The sequence below is a fragment of the Mus caroli genome, chromosome 7 (assembly GCF_900094665.2).
Source record: "Mus caroli chromosome 7, CAROLI_EIJ_v1.1, whole genome shotgun sequence".
Lineage (NCBI taxonomy): Eukaryota > Metazoa > Chordata > Mammalia > Rodentia > Muridae > Mus > Mus caroli.
In genome coordinates this window covers 111,728,620-111,745,553 of record NC_034576.1, presented here as the reverse complement: position 1 = coordinate 111,745,553, position 16,934 = coordinate 111,728,620, and the positions used below count along the sequence as shown (strand labels likewise).

At 47.9% G+C, this 16,934-nt stretch overlaps 3 protein-coding genes and 2 non-coding genes across 6 annotated transcripts in view; 2 read left to right on the top strand and 3 right to left on the bottom strand.

Moving 5' to 3' along the window:
• Nucleotides 1–8,781, top strand: part of St5 (suppression of tumorigenicity 5) — a 91,364-nt gene extending 82,583 nt beyond the window's left edge. Inside the window, exons 14-18 of the mRNA XM_029479581.1 lie at nt 2,655–2,806; nt 6,308–6,546; nt 6,983–7,222; nt 7,412–7,498; nt 8,066–8,781. Of these exons, the coding sequence (XP_029335441.1) occupies nt 2,655–2,806; nt 6,308–6,546; nt 6,983–7,222; nt 7,412–7,498; nt 8,066–8,100 (753 nt within the window). The 3' untranslated portion in view covers nt 8,101–8,781. The remainder of the gene's footprint in view (nt 1–2,654; nt 2,807–6,307; nt 6,547–6,982; nt 7,223–7,411; nt 7,499–8,065) is intronic.
• Nucleotides 8,782–10,847: 2,066 nt separating this feature from the next.
• Rpl27a (ribosomal protein L27a) lies at nt 10,848–13,411 on the bottom strand. Its single transcript, XM_021167417.2, has 5 exons — nt 13,309–13,411; nt 12,883–12,946; nt 12,539–12,614; nt 11,905–12,079; nt 10,848–11,019 (listed from the first exon to the last, which is right to left on the bottom strand). Exons 1-5 carry the CDS (start codon nt 13,309–13,311, stop codon nt 10,891–10,893), a joined length of 447 nt encoding a protein of 148 aa, XP_021023076.1. The 5' UTR covers nt 13,312–13,411; the 3' UTR covers nt 10,848–10,890.
• On the bottom strand, nt 11,213–11,343 carry LOC115031617. The gene has a single exon (XR_003837292.1). It is a non-coding gene; the product is annotated as a small nucleolar RNA SNORA3/SNORA45 family (small nucleolar RNA).
• On the bottom strand, nt 12,281–12,412 carry LOC115031618. Its single transcript, XR_003837293.1, has one exon. It is a non-coding gene; the product is annotated as a small nucleolar RNA SNORA3/SNORA45 family (small nucleolar RNA).
• Nucleotides 13,412–15,933: 2,522 nt separating the features above from the next.
• The window catches only part of Trim66 (tripartite motif containing 66), a 66,186-nt gene continuing 65,185 nt past the window's right edge, over nt 15,934–16,934 (top strand). For both annotated transcript variants that reach the window (XM_021168448.2, XM_029480142.1), the window contains exon 1: nt 15,934–15,980. In XM_021168448.2, the coding sequence (XP_021024107.1) occupies nt 15,948–15,980 (33 nt within the window). In that variant the 5' untranslated portion in view covers nt 15,934–15,947. The remainder of the gene's footprint in view (nt 15,981–16,934) is intronic.

Genomic DNA, 16,934 nt, shown 5'->3' with positions numbered 1-16,934 from the left:
CACTTTGTAGACCAGGCTGGCCTCGAACTCAGAAATCCGCCTGCCTCTGCCTCCCAAGTGCTGGGATTAAAGGCGTGCGCCACCACCGCCCGGCATGACAGTGGTTCTTAAGTCCAACCTCCAGCTTTCTGTCTGAGGGAACAGGGTGGGTAATGGCGCCATATCTTAATGTGAGAGCTTATGAAGGACAAGAAGGAGAGTTCTGTCTTTTAATTTAAGTTTGAGGTACCCATGAGACAATAGTAACAAAGTATATGGATAGGGATGAAATGAAAGCCAAGTTTTGAGAAAACCCCAAGTAGAGGCCCCGTGATAGAGAGGTAGCAACTCTAAGGCTGGAAAATAGGAAATAAGGAGAGGCAGTGGCTGAGAAGCCAAAGAAAGGGAGCCATGAGGAATAAGGAGTAATGTACCAGGCAGGTACCACAGGGGTGCAGCAAGGCGCACTGACAAAGAACAGACTCTAGATGAAGCCTGGGGTGCCTGGGGGAGTGGAGAAGTAACGGTTTCAGACAACTCAGGTAGACTGCTCTTCTGGGGCGTGGCTTTGAGGAGACCAAGGAGGTGGGTGGAGGAGAAAGTAAGTGGGGCTGAGGGCGGGGGCCAGGGTGAGAGGGGTAGGAAGGTGTTATAGAAGATGGCTGTTTGCATGCTGCTGGAATTGGCCCTGGGTGAAGACATTAGCAATGCAGAAGAGGGAAGGACAGCCAACTGTCCCCAGAAGCAGCCAACTGTCACCAGAAGGTGCAGGCAGGGATCTTCATGGAGGCCTTCTTCTGTTAGGAGAGGAAGGGGAAGATGGTGGCTTGTAGACTTGGATTCTCAGGAGATGGCTGAGAGTAGAGAAGAAGGGGGCGTCTCAGAGTAAGAGGTGGGAAGATGAAAACAGCTGCCACAGAGTGGGAGGACCGACCTCAGAGTCACAGAGCTGTGCAGGCAGTGACACATGCCTGTTGGCATCTCCCTGAGAGTCTCTACATATCCTGGGGTTAGTGAGACTTGGAGTTTGATGATTGGCAGGATAGCTGACCCTGCCTTGACAGCTGGAGTTTTTCAGTTCCTACTCCTCCTAGGTCACCTCCTAGGCCTGGCTACTTCTCTCTGACCAGGGCTACTTCCTATCCCCTGAGTCTTCTTGGTTTTGCTTTAAAGACATTTCCTTCTTACAGAATCCAAGTCACTCGTACTGTAAGACACCTCAGACTTTCAGAAACTGCCCAGAAGTGGATAGGTGCCAGCTTCTCACCCTAGATGCAGCGCCTGCCTTCTCTGCAGATCTCACTATGCCCTTCTTTCCTACTGCTATCTGTGGGCTGTCCCACTATGCTGCTGTCAGATTCTCAGCCCCTAGAGGCAGGGGGAGCATGGGGTTGGGGGCTAGAGGCTGGAAGCTGAAGAGTAGCACTTATTGGCTGCTTGCAGGGCTCCCAGGAGGCAGGGCTACAGAGTTGTTTTGTCTTGTTTTAGGATGGGGACAGATATTAGGTAAGGTACAGGGTTCTGACTTAGCTGCTATGGCATGTCTTCAGCCTGTGCCCATCAAGCACTTAGGCTTTCCTCTTCATTGTTCTGATCTTCCTGGGGTTTATACCTGTCAAGGAGAACAGTGCACACAGCTCTTGCAGCCCCCTTCATCCCTGTTGATGTTTTTCAGAACCCAGGGTGAATACTGAGCTAAGAATTCCTTCACTTGCAAAATCAAACAGTGCTTAGGGGACTGGAAGTAACCCAAGTTAGAGATGAGAAATGAGGCTCTGTAAGTGGCTGGAGCAGATCTGAAGCAAGACCAGTTGAGACACCTGGTGCAAGCCCCTTGAGGGGGTTAGCTGACACCACATGGCCGCACGGGATAGTTTTTTACCCGCAGCTCTCAGGAAGCCTGCGTATCACTGCTGCTCTACAGATGATGAAGAGTTAGCAAGTCTTCCTCTCACTGCGGAGGTCACTTGTAGCCCCCCCCACACACACACACACCCATGCCTCCAGGGAAGGGGCTTTGGGAGCTGTTACATAGACCTCTGAGTGAGTAGTCCTTCGAGAATACAGGTAGGCCTGGCTTCATAAAGGTAGTCCTATGTCCTTGGAATAGCCAGACCTTTCCTATCCTTAGCACAGGGCTTATGGTGGTAGAGATAAGGGGCAGGATGGCAGGACAGCCATCGGAAGGAAACTGTCATAGGAAACGGAGGGGACATGGCAACAAGGACAACAGCATTGTCTCTCCAGACATGGTAGAGGCCAGCACTCCTAAGTACTGGATTCTTCCTGTGGTCTAGAAAGCAGTGGTCGATTGTGGGTCTGGTCAGTGTGCTGAAGGAGATGGGAAAGAAGGCAGGAGACTCGTGCAAATGGGGCTGTGTGACTCCCTGGTTCTTCATATCCATGGGAGCAGTTAGCTTTCCCTACTTTCCTCAGAGCTTATGTTGGTCCCTAGTGCCTTCCCATCTTCACACTTAGCCCTCCTGCCCAAAGGCTGGGCGTTTGCTAGGAGCAGAGCTAGAATCAGAAGGAAGGGGAGCCTGGGTCTCCTGCATCGTAAGAGGATTGGAAGCCTTGGAAGGAGAAGGCTGAAAGGAAGAGTAGCCAGCAGACACTGTGTGTGCAGTCTGGGCTCTCTCCTAGCCTGCTTCTGCCCTGCCTTTACTTCCCTCCAGGTGTTAGAGCTGCGTCGGCCTATGGACTCCCGCCTGGAGCACGTGGACTTTGAGTGTCTCTTCACCTGCCTCAGTGTGCGTCAGCTTATCCGAATCTTTGCCTCATTGCTGTTGGAACGCAGAGTCATTTTTGTAGCAGATAAGCTCAGGTAGGGCTCAGGAGGCAAGGAAGGAGGGAGCGGGTGGCATATCCATTAATGAATTCGGCAAATTTTTACAAGTCTTCGTATATCCCACACATTGTGGTATTAGAGTACCCACTTCTGTGTGTGCATTGTCACGGTAAATATGACATAGAGAAGGGTTAGCAGACCTGTGGAAAGGGGTTGGATAGTAGGATTGAGAACCCTGTTGAGGACTTGTCCCTTGGAAGAGGGACACTTCCTGTGCAATGGCCATGTATGTACAGGTGCGGGAACAATTGTATGGAGACGGTAAGTGGCAAGCAACTCCAGCCAAGCTGCCTGTGCAGAATGCAGAGTTTCAGGGGTCATGGATTCCAGGAAGGGTTGCTGCTAAGTTATTCTGTAGGGACTGGCTGAGGGAAACATGCAGAAGTGGTGGGTAGAAATAATCCGAGTTCCAGGGAGCTGTGGAGAAGGACAAGATGGGGCCTTGAGAGATGTGTAGGACAGAGGTTACAGTTGAGAGAGAGAGACAGACAGACAGACAGACAGATGGACGGGGGAGGGAGGGGGGAGGGAAGAAGGAGATTCAGATACTGGAGGTCTAGAGAGCTTAGGACAGTTTGAGGAAGAAGAGCTGGATGGGTCCATAAGACTTGGTCCAACAGATGGGCACTTTTAGAGGTAGAGATCTGTTGGTGACCATAGGGTGTAAAAGAGATGATCACAGACCTGAGACATCTAGGAAGAGAGGAATGAGTTCCCAGCAGCTGAGGTGTTTTGTTTAAGAGCGTATAGGGTGCATGCAGGGAGAGGATGGAAAGCTGGGGATAACGTGTCACTCTGATCAAAGAAGTCAAGGCAGTAGTTTTTCTAGCATTGTATGTGTGCTGCCACTTAGCTTAGTCATTAAGCTGCATGCTGTGTTGTGTCTTGTGTCAGGTGCTAAGAGGAGGGCAGTACAAGCTCTTGCTGGCTTCTCCTCTGGTGGGTACCAAATCCCTGGTGTACTTACTTCTGTATGCACAAGGAGGTAGCTGAAAAGAGGAACTCTCCCAATTGCTCTCAGGCAATGGGCAGAAATGGTGGTTGCTGTTTGGAGACAGGAGCTCACTGTGTAGCCCAGGCAGGCCTTGACCTTGCAGTCCTTGGGCTCCATTCCTGACTTTGATATTAGAAGTGGGTGCCACTACCCCTTGCTGAGCTGCCCACTTTTCCAAGGACGATGAGAGTTAGGAAATGAAGGCTGCCTCTCTCATACTCCTTTCATAGCTGTGGAGCTCTCGAATTCTAGGTCAGCTGTTTTCAACCTTGGGTCGCAACTCCTTTGGGAATTCAAAAAGCCTTCTCACAGAGGTTGTCGAAGACCACAGGAAACACACATATTTACATTATGATTCATGACAGCAGAATTACAATCATGAAGTAGCAGTGAAAATAACTTGATGGTTTGGGGTCACCAGAACATGAGGAACTGTATTAAAGGGTTATAGCATTAAGAAGGTTGAGAATTACTTCTCTAGGTATTTCAAGGCCTATCTTGCCTTTGTAAAGGGGCCCAGTCTGGCAGCTAAGACTAGAGATGTTTTTGTAGTTTTTGAAGATCAGTGTGTCCCTTGGATTGAAGCAGATCTTTACCCGATCTTTCCCAAATTACTTTCTTGCTGTCCTCAGGAGAATGGCTTTCAGGGTCTGGGCACCTAGGTCTCCAGGCACAGCAGTATTTTTGGTGCCCATTAGGTGACAAGTTAGTCACACAAGGGCCTGGCTGACTGTCATTGCCTTAGAGAAAAGGAGCAGGGATTGCTTTTTGTAATAGATAGGTCTTACTTTTTGTCTCCATCAGGGGATTAGGTGTAAATGTGTGAGTCCATGCTACAGCATCCCAGGGAGAGCCCAGATACTTTTTGGGCATGGGGTAGACTTCACAACATAACCAAGAATGATCCCAAACTTGCTATGCTTTGTAGCACACAGGCTGGCTAGGAACTCACGAATCTCAGTCTCCTAAATGCTAGTTATGTATCAATGGGCCCAGGGGACCCAGAGTTTTTCTGGGTGATGAGTGAGGTCCACTAATGCAAAAGAAAATGAGGTTTAAAGTGAGCTTGGCTCTAGGCCTTTTGTATCTTCATCTGTGATGTGGTCCCTAAGTGGAAGGTCTTTTCTTAAATGTAGGCCTTGCTGTGCTGTCCAGGCAGGGTTCAGATGATCATCGGTTATAAGCCTCTAGCTAGCCGCTTCTGCAGTGCTTGTCACAGCACTTGGCTTGTCTGGAGGTGCTTTGGCTTGTCTCCTGGCAGGCTAGCTGTGCCTGTGTCTGCTGGTGCCACACACCAGAAGCTGGGTGTGTGCACTCCATTTTGCCTGTGAACTTCAGGTCTGCCCCACTGTGCTTGTCCTCCTGGTTTCCCTTTGGTCATCGGGCTCCTGTAGCCAGCCCTGTGGATTCCATGGTGTGGAGGCCTGGAGCCCCCTCCAGGACAAGAAAGGGATGACCCCAATGAGACCTGAGAATGATATAGGCCACCGCACACCTCCTGATTTCTGCACTCTCCCTTCAGTCAGATCACTGTTACCAGCTAAGGAGAAAGAAATAGAAAGCCAGAGGGCAGAGCAGTACTGGGCTAGAAGATGGCAAAACTGGTTGTCGTCTTGGCTGCCTCTTATGACAAACTGGGCATCCCACAGAACACAGCTGTGAAAGGTGGAACAGCCTGAGGGACTTCTGCAGGGTTTTCCAGCTCCTGCACACTGGAGCTTTGTGATAAGTTCCGTTGTGCTTCTTAGCCTGAGCTAATACTCCCACCATCTCATCTGGGGGTGAGTGTGCAAGCATATATGTGTGAAGGAACCTGTGATAGTTCTCTTGGGTGCTGGGATTATAGACGTGTATCACCACACCCAGCTTTTCTGGGTAGCAGTGTGAAAGAATAAGACCTGGAAGTTTGAATACTCACCTTTGGGCTCTGTCTGAGTGATACGTGTGTGTTTGTTTGTTTTGTTTTTGTTTGTTTTCTTTTGAGATAGTCTCAAAGAGATGTGTTTGAGCATATAATCTAAAAACAGAAAATGGACCTGAAATTTTCTCTGAGCCAGTGCTCCCATCAGATAACACCTCTCTAGAGATATTCTAGGGATTATAAACACCACTGAATGTGCTTCGTAATATAAAGGCTCACAGTCATTGCTGCAAAAAGCCCTCGTTAATCATGGAGTCTTCTTGGCTTCCCATAAAGGAGCATGACCTAGCAGGTCCCCTTTGGGAACAGACAGCCTATTACAAACCACTGCTATAACTAAGGACTCCCCAGGTTAAAGCACCAGGATGCAGCCCCTGCACCAGAGTATGGATTGGGAATAGCATTCTCAGTATAGGTTAGGCCGGTCTCCCTGCGCCAAGCTCACTGTACTTCCCACCTGAGTGAAAGTAGGATGATAAGGGAGATGGGGTAGGAGATCCTGCATGGTCCAGGCCACAGTGTCCAAAGAATTAGCTGCTGCTCTTTAATCTGTAACTTGGGCAAGTTTCAAACCTTCCTGTGCTCGCTCATTATGCAAGGGTGATAATAGTGTCAATGCTGTTAGAAGCTCTCTGAGCTGGGGCCTGGCACCCCGTCAGTGCCGTCACCCCTGCTGTCTTCTCCTTCTGCAGATGGATGATGAGGACACACTGTTACCTAGAAAGTTACAAGCGGCTCTGGAGCAGGCTCTGGAGAGGAAGAATGAGCTGATCTCCCAGGACTCTGACAGTGACTCTGATGATGGTGAGGGTAGACTCTTCCTGCTTTGAGTCTGGACTTCACAGACCTTGAAATCTGTACTGTGCACTGGGCCCTTTCTGGCTGATGAAGCCTAGGTGTAGGAGCTGGGTCACTCTAGTTAGGCCTAGTGCCTTTTCTGCCCCGAAACATGTCACCACAGATTTCTCGGTGACAGGAAATGAATCAGTCCTCCCTCTTAGGCCTTGTTTCAAGCCACTGCCCTCACTTGTGAGGGATGTGGGAAAGGTGATGCTTTGGTCTCCAATTTCTGGGAAGTATTTGCCAACTTCTGTGCTTAGAGCAGCTTCTGACCTCCAGGAGCTCATAGCTAGGTGACAGCTCTTAAGCACAAAGACAGTTGTGAGTGCTGGTTAGAAGCTGTTGGGAGGTCGGCCTCCTAGAATCTTGGGCTGAATGTGACTGTTCTTTTCCCTTCTAGAATGTAATACCCTCAATGGACTTGTGTCAGAGGTGTTTATCCGGTTCTTTGTGGAGACTGTGGGTCACTACTCCCTCTTCCTGACACACAGTGAGAAGGGGGAAAGGGCTTTTCAGCGAGAGGCCTTCCGCAAGTCTGTGGCCTCCAAAAGTATCCGCCGTTTTCTTGAAGTTTTTATGGAATCTCAGATGTTTGCTGGCTTCATCCAAGACAGGGAGCTAAGGAAGTGTCGAGCCAAGGGTAAGGTCCCAGGCACTGGGATGGGAGCTGGGGGCTTCTCTAGACTCAGTATAACTAGGTCATTGTAATGAACTGCCAACTAGTAGACTAGATGTCTGCCTTATCCCTTTTGTATCTACACTGTGTGGTCCATCAAACACTCATGTCACCATTTTTCTCTCTCTCGTACCTGCCGTTCATCTTTCTCAGGCCTCTTTGAGCAGAGAGTGGAACAGTATCTAGAAGAGCTCCCTGACACTGAGCAGAGCGGGATGAACAAGTTTCTCCGTGGCCTGGGTAAGTTATTTGTTACTAATGAAGGTAGCCAGGGGGGTGCTGTTCCCTAAAATACTGTGAATCTAGGCCAGCAATATGATAGAGGCTGTAGACAGAGCAAGAGGAAATCCTGTAAGCAGCTACTGCTCTAAGAGCATTTGGCACAAGATTCACAAAAGGGAGCCACAGATTCGACCATAATTTGTTTTGTTGTTGTTTTCACTGTACATCTCTTAAGTTCATGAGTTGAGTGCCACTCATCCTTGTTAGCTGTAATATACACAAGTGTTTAATGCCAGTTCTGTAAAACCTCAGTCCTTCAGGGACCTCAGCTAGTGTAATTGCAGAATCATAGCAGGGGTTTTTTGTTGTTTTTTAAAGGCAACAAGCCACAGATGTGGGGTGTTGCCCAAAGTCACACAGTGGCTGATCTCTGTGTCCTAAGTTATGTTTTCCCTACCTTATCAGAGCTGTCATTCCTGTCTGTCAAACTGATGCTTTTTGCAAGGAAAAGAGAGGCTAGGAGAGAACATGGGTGTTGAAAGGGGATCATGAGACAGCCTCACCTTTGCCCTCTCCGTCCCACAGGCAACAAGATGAAGTTCCTCCACAAGAAGAATTAAATGCCTTTTCCGGTAGCAGAGTTTAGTGCTTTGCAGAGCCCAGGGAGAGGCCCAGCCTGGGACCCTGTGGGATGCTGCGGCTACTTTGCTTCTACAGAGCCCACCTCCGCCTTCACCATAGTCCAGGATACTGTTTGTAAATAATCTGCTGTAAGCTTTCCTGTTTTTGTAACAAGCAAAGAGAATCTGGTAAATATTTGTATATTTCCCAAAGGGCCAGGTGCTTTCTTGCCTTGTCTGAGCTTGGATGGAGTCTTGCTGGGTGCTGGTGACTGGCCAATTATGTGCAGCTGACTGTCTCAGCCAAACCACTCGTTTCCTCGAGACTTCTGGCCTGTCTGCCTGAGGCCCTGCTGCCAGTCATGGGCCCTGGAGAGCAGGTGCTGTCTTAATTACGTATAAGAGGACTGGGTTTTTTTTTTTTTTTGGTTGTTTTTAAATCTAGAGTTTTTTCTTCTTAGTAGTTCCCCAGCCTCTTGTTTCTGAAAGGCAAGGATCACTTTGCCCTTTTTTGCAATGTAGAACCAGGCACTTGGGCCTGGTCCTTGTTCCTTCCATCCTCTGACATGGTCAGTGAGTCATGGGAAGTGGAGCTCCCGTCAGTGGTGGCCATGATGCGGTACAGGGCATTTCTCCTTCCACCATTCACAGATGTTCTCAATAAACTGTACATTCATTTTGGCTGAAGAGTCCTATTGTGTTCCTTTCACTTTCTACAGTTCTCTCCAACCCAGGTGAATCTAGATGCGACGCCATGACAAAGGGGCTGGGTTCCTGGCCATCCCTGAACATGAGTTCTCAAGGTACAGGACCTGTCAGTTCCCATTTAGCTTCCTTCTCTGGTAGCCACTGATTAGGGTGTTTCCAGTGATGGGAAGGATGCTCTTTGCCCCTGCCCCTTGCTCTCACTAGGCCTAGACTCCCTGCTCCACTGCCAATGACTCCTCCATGTCACCCTCAGGTTTCTTTTACACTGAAGTGTATCCAGAAGTTCAACTACATTCTAGGGAAGGAGGAGGAGAGAGAACAAGGGCTTTACTTAGGTTTCCTACCAAGGCCTTCACAGAACATAGTTTGGCAGGATGCGGAACTATAACATTTGTTGTCCTTGCAGCACCCTAACGTATTTGAATGAGGGTCTCATCCTGAGTTTTCTTCCTATCCTTTTCTTTTCCACTGATGCCCATGGTGGAGGCTTTGTCTCCTGGGAAGGCAAGATTTTCTTGAGATTACCAGAAAATCCATGACTTGGGTGCTGTTGCCTTCAGCCTGGGCTTCCTGACAAGAGTAGACGCCTTAGGAAAAACACCCAGTTCCCTAAAGGTGCTTCTCCTTTCTGCCTGTCCCCACTCCCGACTGCAGACTGGAGTGTAAACATGTTTTAAAACTTTCATGAATTTTACAATAGTGCACCTAAGGACTGAAGAAGTCAGCGAACACTGGCTGTTCTTCCGAAGATTCAGGTTCAGTTCCGAGCACCCACAAGCACCTGTAACTCCATCTCCAGAGCATCTAGTGCCCTTCTGGCCTCCAAGAGCTCCTGACATACATGCAGGCAGGAACATCCTTGAGTATACAGGCTTGGGTGGTGTGGGCAGTGCAAGCCTGGGGTGTGGCTGGCAGAATGTATTAAAGGCTCTCCAGGTTCCTTCACACAAGATCTGAACTCCCTAATTCTCAAGCCTATCACATCCAACTCTTCAACAGCCAAAATAACTTACATCTTAGTATAATAAGTATTAAAAAAACCTGTCTAAATACATGCTTTAGGAAATAACAATGCAGCCACATGCCTAAACCTTTACATAGAATTACTGTGGTTACATATACAACTGTCACGTTACAGACCCTGTAATTGTCCTGACTGCCACATTGCATGTCAATCATCCTCCACCCATAAACAAGATACATCATCTGGACTAGGGGTAGTAGCACTACGGGTGACATACAGTATTATCTCTAGAGCCAGAAGCTTTTCCCCCAAAAAACATCTCAAAATGAATTTTTCAGTATTAAGTGACCCAACTTCTATTGCCTCTTAATATGTACTTGTCTACTAAAGCAGCACCAGTACTAAGCACGCACAATCTACTCCCTAGAAACTCAAGTTAACTTTGGTCTAATGTTCCAGATTTAAAGATGTAGATAATCAGGATCTTGGGTTTTATTTATTTACTCCAAGGTACTCTTTACATAAAGTTTCATCTTTCTAATAGTTAAAAAGGTCACAGCTCTGGTTCTACAGTATTCCCAACCAGTGATGTCCTGTTGCAGGTAGGCATGCTCCCTTGGAACAACACCTAGATGCCACCAACCAAGTGAAGCTGGATGGAACCTACTACCTCCTCCCTTAAGTTTTCCATGCTAATCTGTCCAGTATTAAGTGACCAGTCATCCTGAGCTACCTGTCCNTCACAGTAAGCTTACAAAGCCAGGCAGCTGCTAGCAATCTGGATGGCAAGGTTTTTCAAGAACTTTAGATTTTCAGGAAAACCCATCTCATTTCTGGTCCTTGGGATTTTATGAGATCAGGTTTCTTCACTTCGGACTGAAAATAATGGCATTCATCAATTCTTTGATTATCAAGACCCATACATAGAGCACACAGGGATGTAGGAATTTACATCTGTGTAAAGTTGGGCTACATTTATTCCCACAGACTGAGTGACTCTCGAGGGCCCACACCTCATATCTTCCTAGAATGTTAGGCAGATTCCCAACATGCAGACAAGGAAGGATGCAAAGACCACATGGAAAACGTTAGCATTTAATTAACCTCCGGCGTGGCTTTTAAGCCACCAGAACACAGGCACCTCCAACACCCTTAATCTTCTCTTCAGCTCTTCTGCTGAAGAATTTGGCCTTCACGATGACAGGTTGCTTAGGGAGCTTTCCCTTGCCCAGAACTTTGTAGTAGCCCTAGAATAGAAAGATTCACAACATATATCAGACACCTAACACCCCAAGATTCAGGTAGGACTTGACTTATTCCCCCTTTTCAGATATGTAAAGCCTGGCCTCTAACTCAAATGTAGATCAATATGGCATCATAGAGATTCACCAACTGCACCTCCATAGTTCTGAGAGTATAGCATATGCTATCCCAGATAGGCCATGTTTCTGATCTGGGTACTAGAAGGGACACTGAAGGCCCCTGCCAATGAATCAAGACCAGTAGATTCTCTTCGAGAACTGTAGCACACCAGGACAAGTACCATGTCAGGATGTGACTCTAGCCTCGGCCAAATACATACCCGCCACTCCTGACCAGCTACACCCTACCAAATATGGTAAAATATAGGTTAGGAATGATGGGCTCATGAAAGCCTCCCTGTGGTTTGAGTCTCTGCACTTAGGCTGGTGTTTTTGGGGGGGCGCAGAGGGATAGGGGTGGGTGTACTTTAAAAAACAATATAGGGCCTTAAATAATCAACACTTTAACCTGCAAAAGCCAGGCTGTGCCTTAAGACCATTCTGGACCAACTATATACCTAAAACTTAAGTTTTTAAATTAAAAAAAAAAAACAAACCTGTTAGAAATGGAAACAATTATTTGCTGGATGTGTTTTCTGAATTCTCACTCAACAAGTGGGGACCAAACAGAGGAAGACTTATTAGCATGTGGCCAATTCAATTACCTGCAACAACTCTAAGAGCCTTTGTTCAATTCCCAGCAACCACATGGCAGCTCACAACCATCCATACATAATGGGATCCAATGCCCTTTTCTGTTGTTTTTCTCTGAAGACAATGTACTCATATACATAAAATCTTTTAAAACGAATGGCAAGTCAGTTTACTCACTGATCGAACAACATCAATGATGGGAGCANCTCCAGTCTTGTTTTTTGCTGCATTGACCCGCGTCTGCTCGCTGACCAACGTCCACAGTTTATCCAGGTTGACTGTTGGGCAGAAACTCTGGTTCCTTTTCAAGTGGTAATGCCGCATACCAACTTTCCCAAAGTAACCTGGGTGACTGGGGAGGGAAGGCAGCCATCTTCAGAGCCTCACTGAGAAAACTTATCTTTGTAGTTGTTAAGTGTTCACTATTGTAAACACTGACACAGCAGGCACCAGATACAGTTTTTGAACTAAAAGTCAGGTCACTCACTAGCACCCCCACTCCTTAAAGGGTTCCCTAAATAGGGTCCAACGTAACTCTGAATGGGTTAACTTGACATGTCACTAACCTGGTGACTGACTGTGCCAGAAAGTCCACACAGCCAGTGAATAAGGTCAGCAGTTATTCTTCGAGGACTTAAGCACACTAAGGCAACAAGCAATACCTGAGCGTGACTCTAGCCTCGGACAGGTCCCCTCAGTTCACGTGCAGCGTTCACTTGCTAAAGCTAGTCATACCAAATGGTAAGGAGCCCGCTTCCAGGGAGAAACTGTCCTAATTCACCCCTTCCGCCCCCACTTCCAAAACACTCACTATTTGTCAAAGTTGATCCTGTGGTGATGCATGCCTCCAGCATTCCCGCGGCCACCTGGGTGCTTGCGGTGCTTACCTGTCGGCAGACAAAGCAACGTGACTTCTAGCTGCTCACACGCCCTTGTTCCTGCTCTAAGTTTACCAGCCGTTTCTAAGCCTGATTTATCAAGACTCGGGGATAGAAGGAACATTTTCGGCATTTCACATCCCAGCGGTATGTGTTTAATTCTCACCCCGCTACCAACATAAAGTAGGGGAACTGCAAAAAGTGTTTCCTTCCACTCACGGCTGTCTACTTTCCAACAAAACTCCAAAGGCCAAACGCCGAGGAGGCGCACACTTACCGATGCGGCCGTGGCCGTGACTCACGTGGCCCCGGAGTTTCCGGGTCTTCCTCAGTCTGGATGGCTGCGTGGGGAAAACAGTAAAGTGGTTAGGCCTGCTTAGAGGATGAGGAGGCCGGGGAGAGCGCAGCAACGCCTGCATGCCCGGATCAGGCCTGCACACGAGGACTTGCCTTCTGGAGCATCGGCCAAGCCGAGGCCGGGACTCGGAGCGTGCTCAGCCGCCCGGGCCCGCGCGTCCACGCGATCCTAGCTGCGATCGGAACACGCGGGCCCACGTTCCTCGCCCCACACCCGAGTGGGTCATCCCGCCCCGCAGGCTACGCCCAGCCATGGAAATCCACTAGGACCAGAGCAAGCAGCCGAAAGGCTGGGAAACAGAGCCCCGACCCTCCGCGATGGAGCGGAGGCCAAGAGAAGACCTACCATGGCGATGGCAGAAAGGGAAAAGGGAGGAGCTCACGAAGTCTCGCGAGGTAGCAGGCGCGGGGGCGGGACCAATGCTTCATTTCCGGCCAGGAGGCCGGCTTGGGGAAAGGGCTCCTGACGTCACGGCTCCCGGCGCCCGCCTCTTCCTTTCTGTGTGGGTGGGCGGGGTGAACCGGTGACACCCGCCCCCGGAAGCCCGGGTAGCTCCGTCCTATTCGAGTGCCGCTGCGGGTCCGGCCGGAGTGCACTGCTCTTTTTCTGGTGCTGTTGGTTTTTGTCTCCGGGCAGCAATGGCGGTGGCTCAGCATCTGCAAGACTTCCGCAGGGCCTCTGACGTCCCTTAAAGGGACACTGCCCTTCTCTTTTGCTCTTGTCCTCTCTTCATGTCCTGTCAAATTTGAACAGGTTCTGTGTTTCAGGGATCTAGATTCTGTAACTATTCTGTATAAACATCACATTTGAATTTTCTCCAGACTCTGGCTGGTACGCTTTTAGTCCTCTGGACCCGAGGTTCCCAGCCCAGCGTGCTCCTCATACAAGCATTTCCCATATGGACCTTCTTGGACCTGTTTTGTTACTTGTCTACTCGAACCATCACACTTGTAATTCTAATTGCTAAATTACATTTTTCTTCCCGATAGAGCCCAGATTCTCTAAGGGTTCAGGACTGGGCAATTTTTCTTGTGTTTTCTCTTTAAATCCATGAGTTCCTGGCGTGTAGCCTGCTTGCTAACAAAAGTGGTCCACTTGTGCACAAGATTCTAACCCCTTAATCTGTTTTATATTTTCTGACTTGATCCGTTAAACTAAAGAATATTCTAGTCAAAATACTGTAAGTTCTCATCTCTATTAGGACCCGTTCCTTTTCCTTTCATAGGCCAAACTCCCAGAAAGCAGAGTGGGCAAATCCTGTCTGTCTGCTAGCTTCTTGTTCAGTGTTTAGTCCATTACAATCTGGGCAGTTTGGCTTTAGCCACACCATTTCCTCAAGATTTTTTATTTGCTTGTTTTGAGACAGGGTCTTACTCTGAAGCCAAGGCTGGCCTTGTACCTCCTGACTGCTGGAGTTACACTCCTAATCGGTTGGCTAGGCATGATGGTCTCGAACTTTCACGTGTGGGCATATCTATGGCTGTCCTTGTTCAGCTCCTATTCAGGCAGTCCTGTTGGTTAGACTATGGGTGTGGCTTCTGACACTCCTAGGACAAACAATTTCACAGTAAAGCCTCTGATCTCTGGCTCTTACAGTCTTTCCCTCGAGATGGTCCCTAAGCCTTAGGTGGAGGGGTTGTTTTACAGATTTATCCAGTGGGACTGGACTTCACACCTCTCCATTTTGATTGGTTATAGCTTTCTGTATCAGTTTCTTTCTGCCTGTTGCAAAGAGAGGTTTCCTTGATGAGGGCTGAGGACTATCATTTTCTGTTATAAGGACAAATATTAGAACTACCCATGTGTCTTCACTGCTAGTATCCCAGTACCACTCTTGATTTCCCTAACCTTAAGCTTTTGATCTTCCAGTCTTAGCTTCCCATGTTCTGAGCTTTTAAGCATGTACCATCATGACCAACTCTTTCTGAACTCTAAAGAGTAGAGGAACTACCTTAATATTCTACTACTTCCAATAGCACTCCAGGCCACAATGGTAAGACCCCCCAACATCTTCAGAGTGCCTTGAAATTTACAAAATCTAGCTTCATTTTTCCATGAGACAAAAGACACAGCAGAACTGTGTGACTTGTCCTAGGTTATAAAGTTGGTAGGGTACAGAGCCAGGACCTAGCCTTACCCTTCCCTCTCCAGATTTCCCCGGTTTTAATCTCAGTGACCACTCCCTTTTTAACCTCACAACACTATGATCTTCATCTCTCCTTCACCTCACAGGCATTAATCATATACTGCCTAAGTCTAGCAGAAAGAGAGGTTTGAGAGTTGGGATCAAAATTTAAGAAGAGACCTGCTCCTGTCCCGTATGTTCAAGGAATGAGCCAAATTACTTAGAAACTGCCATTAGGGAGAAACTGCCATTAGGGAGAAACTGCCATTAGGAAGCTAGCTAGGAAGAGCCTTGGGAATAGAGGGTAACATTAAGTGAATTTTAATGGGACCTGGAGCAAGTATCAAGTCAGGGCAAAGGGCAGAACTAGAATCCTGTTTCTGAATAGTTTGCCAAGTGCTTTGGTTATAGATGAGCTACATCCTCTCCTTGGGACACCTGTCTGAACCTTACCCAGTAGTCTTAGTGATAGTCTGATCTCTAGAGTAGAGGGAATGTTTGGGGAATTTGTCCAGCTGGGGTTTTCTAGACAGCTCCCTTTCTTCCTCTCTAGGCAGCCAGCCCATTGATTCATGGTTCCTGTGCTCGTTCAGCAAAGTCAGCTTCTTCAGGTCTACCAGCCCCGACAAAACAGAGAAGGCTCAGCTCTTTATCTGAAAAGTTGAATAGTAGCCAGATGTTAAGACATTAGGTCACCTCTCCCTCGCCACTGGACACAACCTTGAACGTGATACATGAGAACTGTCCCTTGTGACAATTCTATGAAGTATATCACAGCCTTGTGACATCACAGGCATTTGAGCTACTTACTTTGGAGGTTCAGGGCTCAGACGACACTTGTGGAATGAGGCAAAGAGAGATGGTGCCAGGCAGCGGCCGCCTGGGGAGGCAGGTAAATCTCAGATCTCTCCTCTGGTCCTGGCAACACACTCTTTCCTTTTCTCTCAGGGTTCCTGATTTTCCTTAGGACTTCAGACAGCAGCTGTTCTTGGAAGTATGAACACTTCCAGACCCATCATTGTCATCATCTTCGTTGTCTTCTTCTTCTTCTTCTTCTTCTTCTTCTTCTTCTTCTTCTTCTTCTTCTTCTTCTTCTTCTTCTTCTTCTTCTTCTTTTTTAATTTTGTCGTGACAGGGTTTCTCTGTGTTCTCAGGGCTGTCCTGGAACTCACTCTGTAGACCAGCCTGGCCTCGAACTCAGAAATCCGCCTGCCTCTTGTCTCCCAAGTGCTGGGATTAAAGGCGTGCGCCACCACTGTCTGGCCTTCTTCCTTTTTTTTTAAGGGATATATTTTCATTTATATGTATGTGTGCTGTTGAGAAGTCAGATGATGTTGGATCCTCGGGATCCAACTGGAGTTACAGGTGTGTGAGCCACCCAGTGAGGTCACTGACAAGCGAACTTGGGTCCTCTGGATGAAGGGCATCCAGTTCTCCTAAGCACTGAGGCATCTCTCCAGCCCCATGCCTTATCTTCTTGCTCTCATCTTTAATTGGATATTAGAAAAGCTTATGTTGCTCTCCTTCTAAAAGGAGACTACTGGCCTGTCATACCACAGGTCTTTAGTCTAAGTACTGGGGAGGCAAGACCAGGTGGATCTTTATGCATTTGGGGCCAACCAAGGCTACATAGTGAGAAGTACAAAAACTTGGAAGTCCATATTTAGTCTACAAGTGTTTTTAAATGTATATACATTATATATGTGTGTGTGTACACATATGATGGGACAAAAATACACCATGAGGGGCTGGAGAGATAGCTCAGTGAGACCACTGACTGCTCTGCCAGAGTTCCTGAGTTCAATTACCAGCAACCACATGGTGGCTCACAACCATTCATAATGAG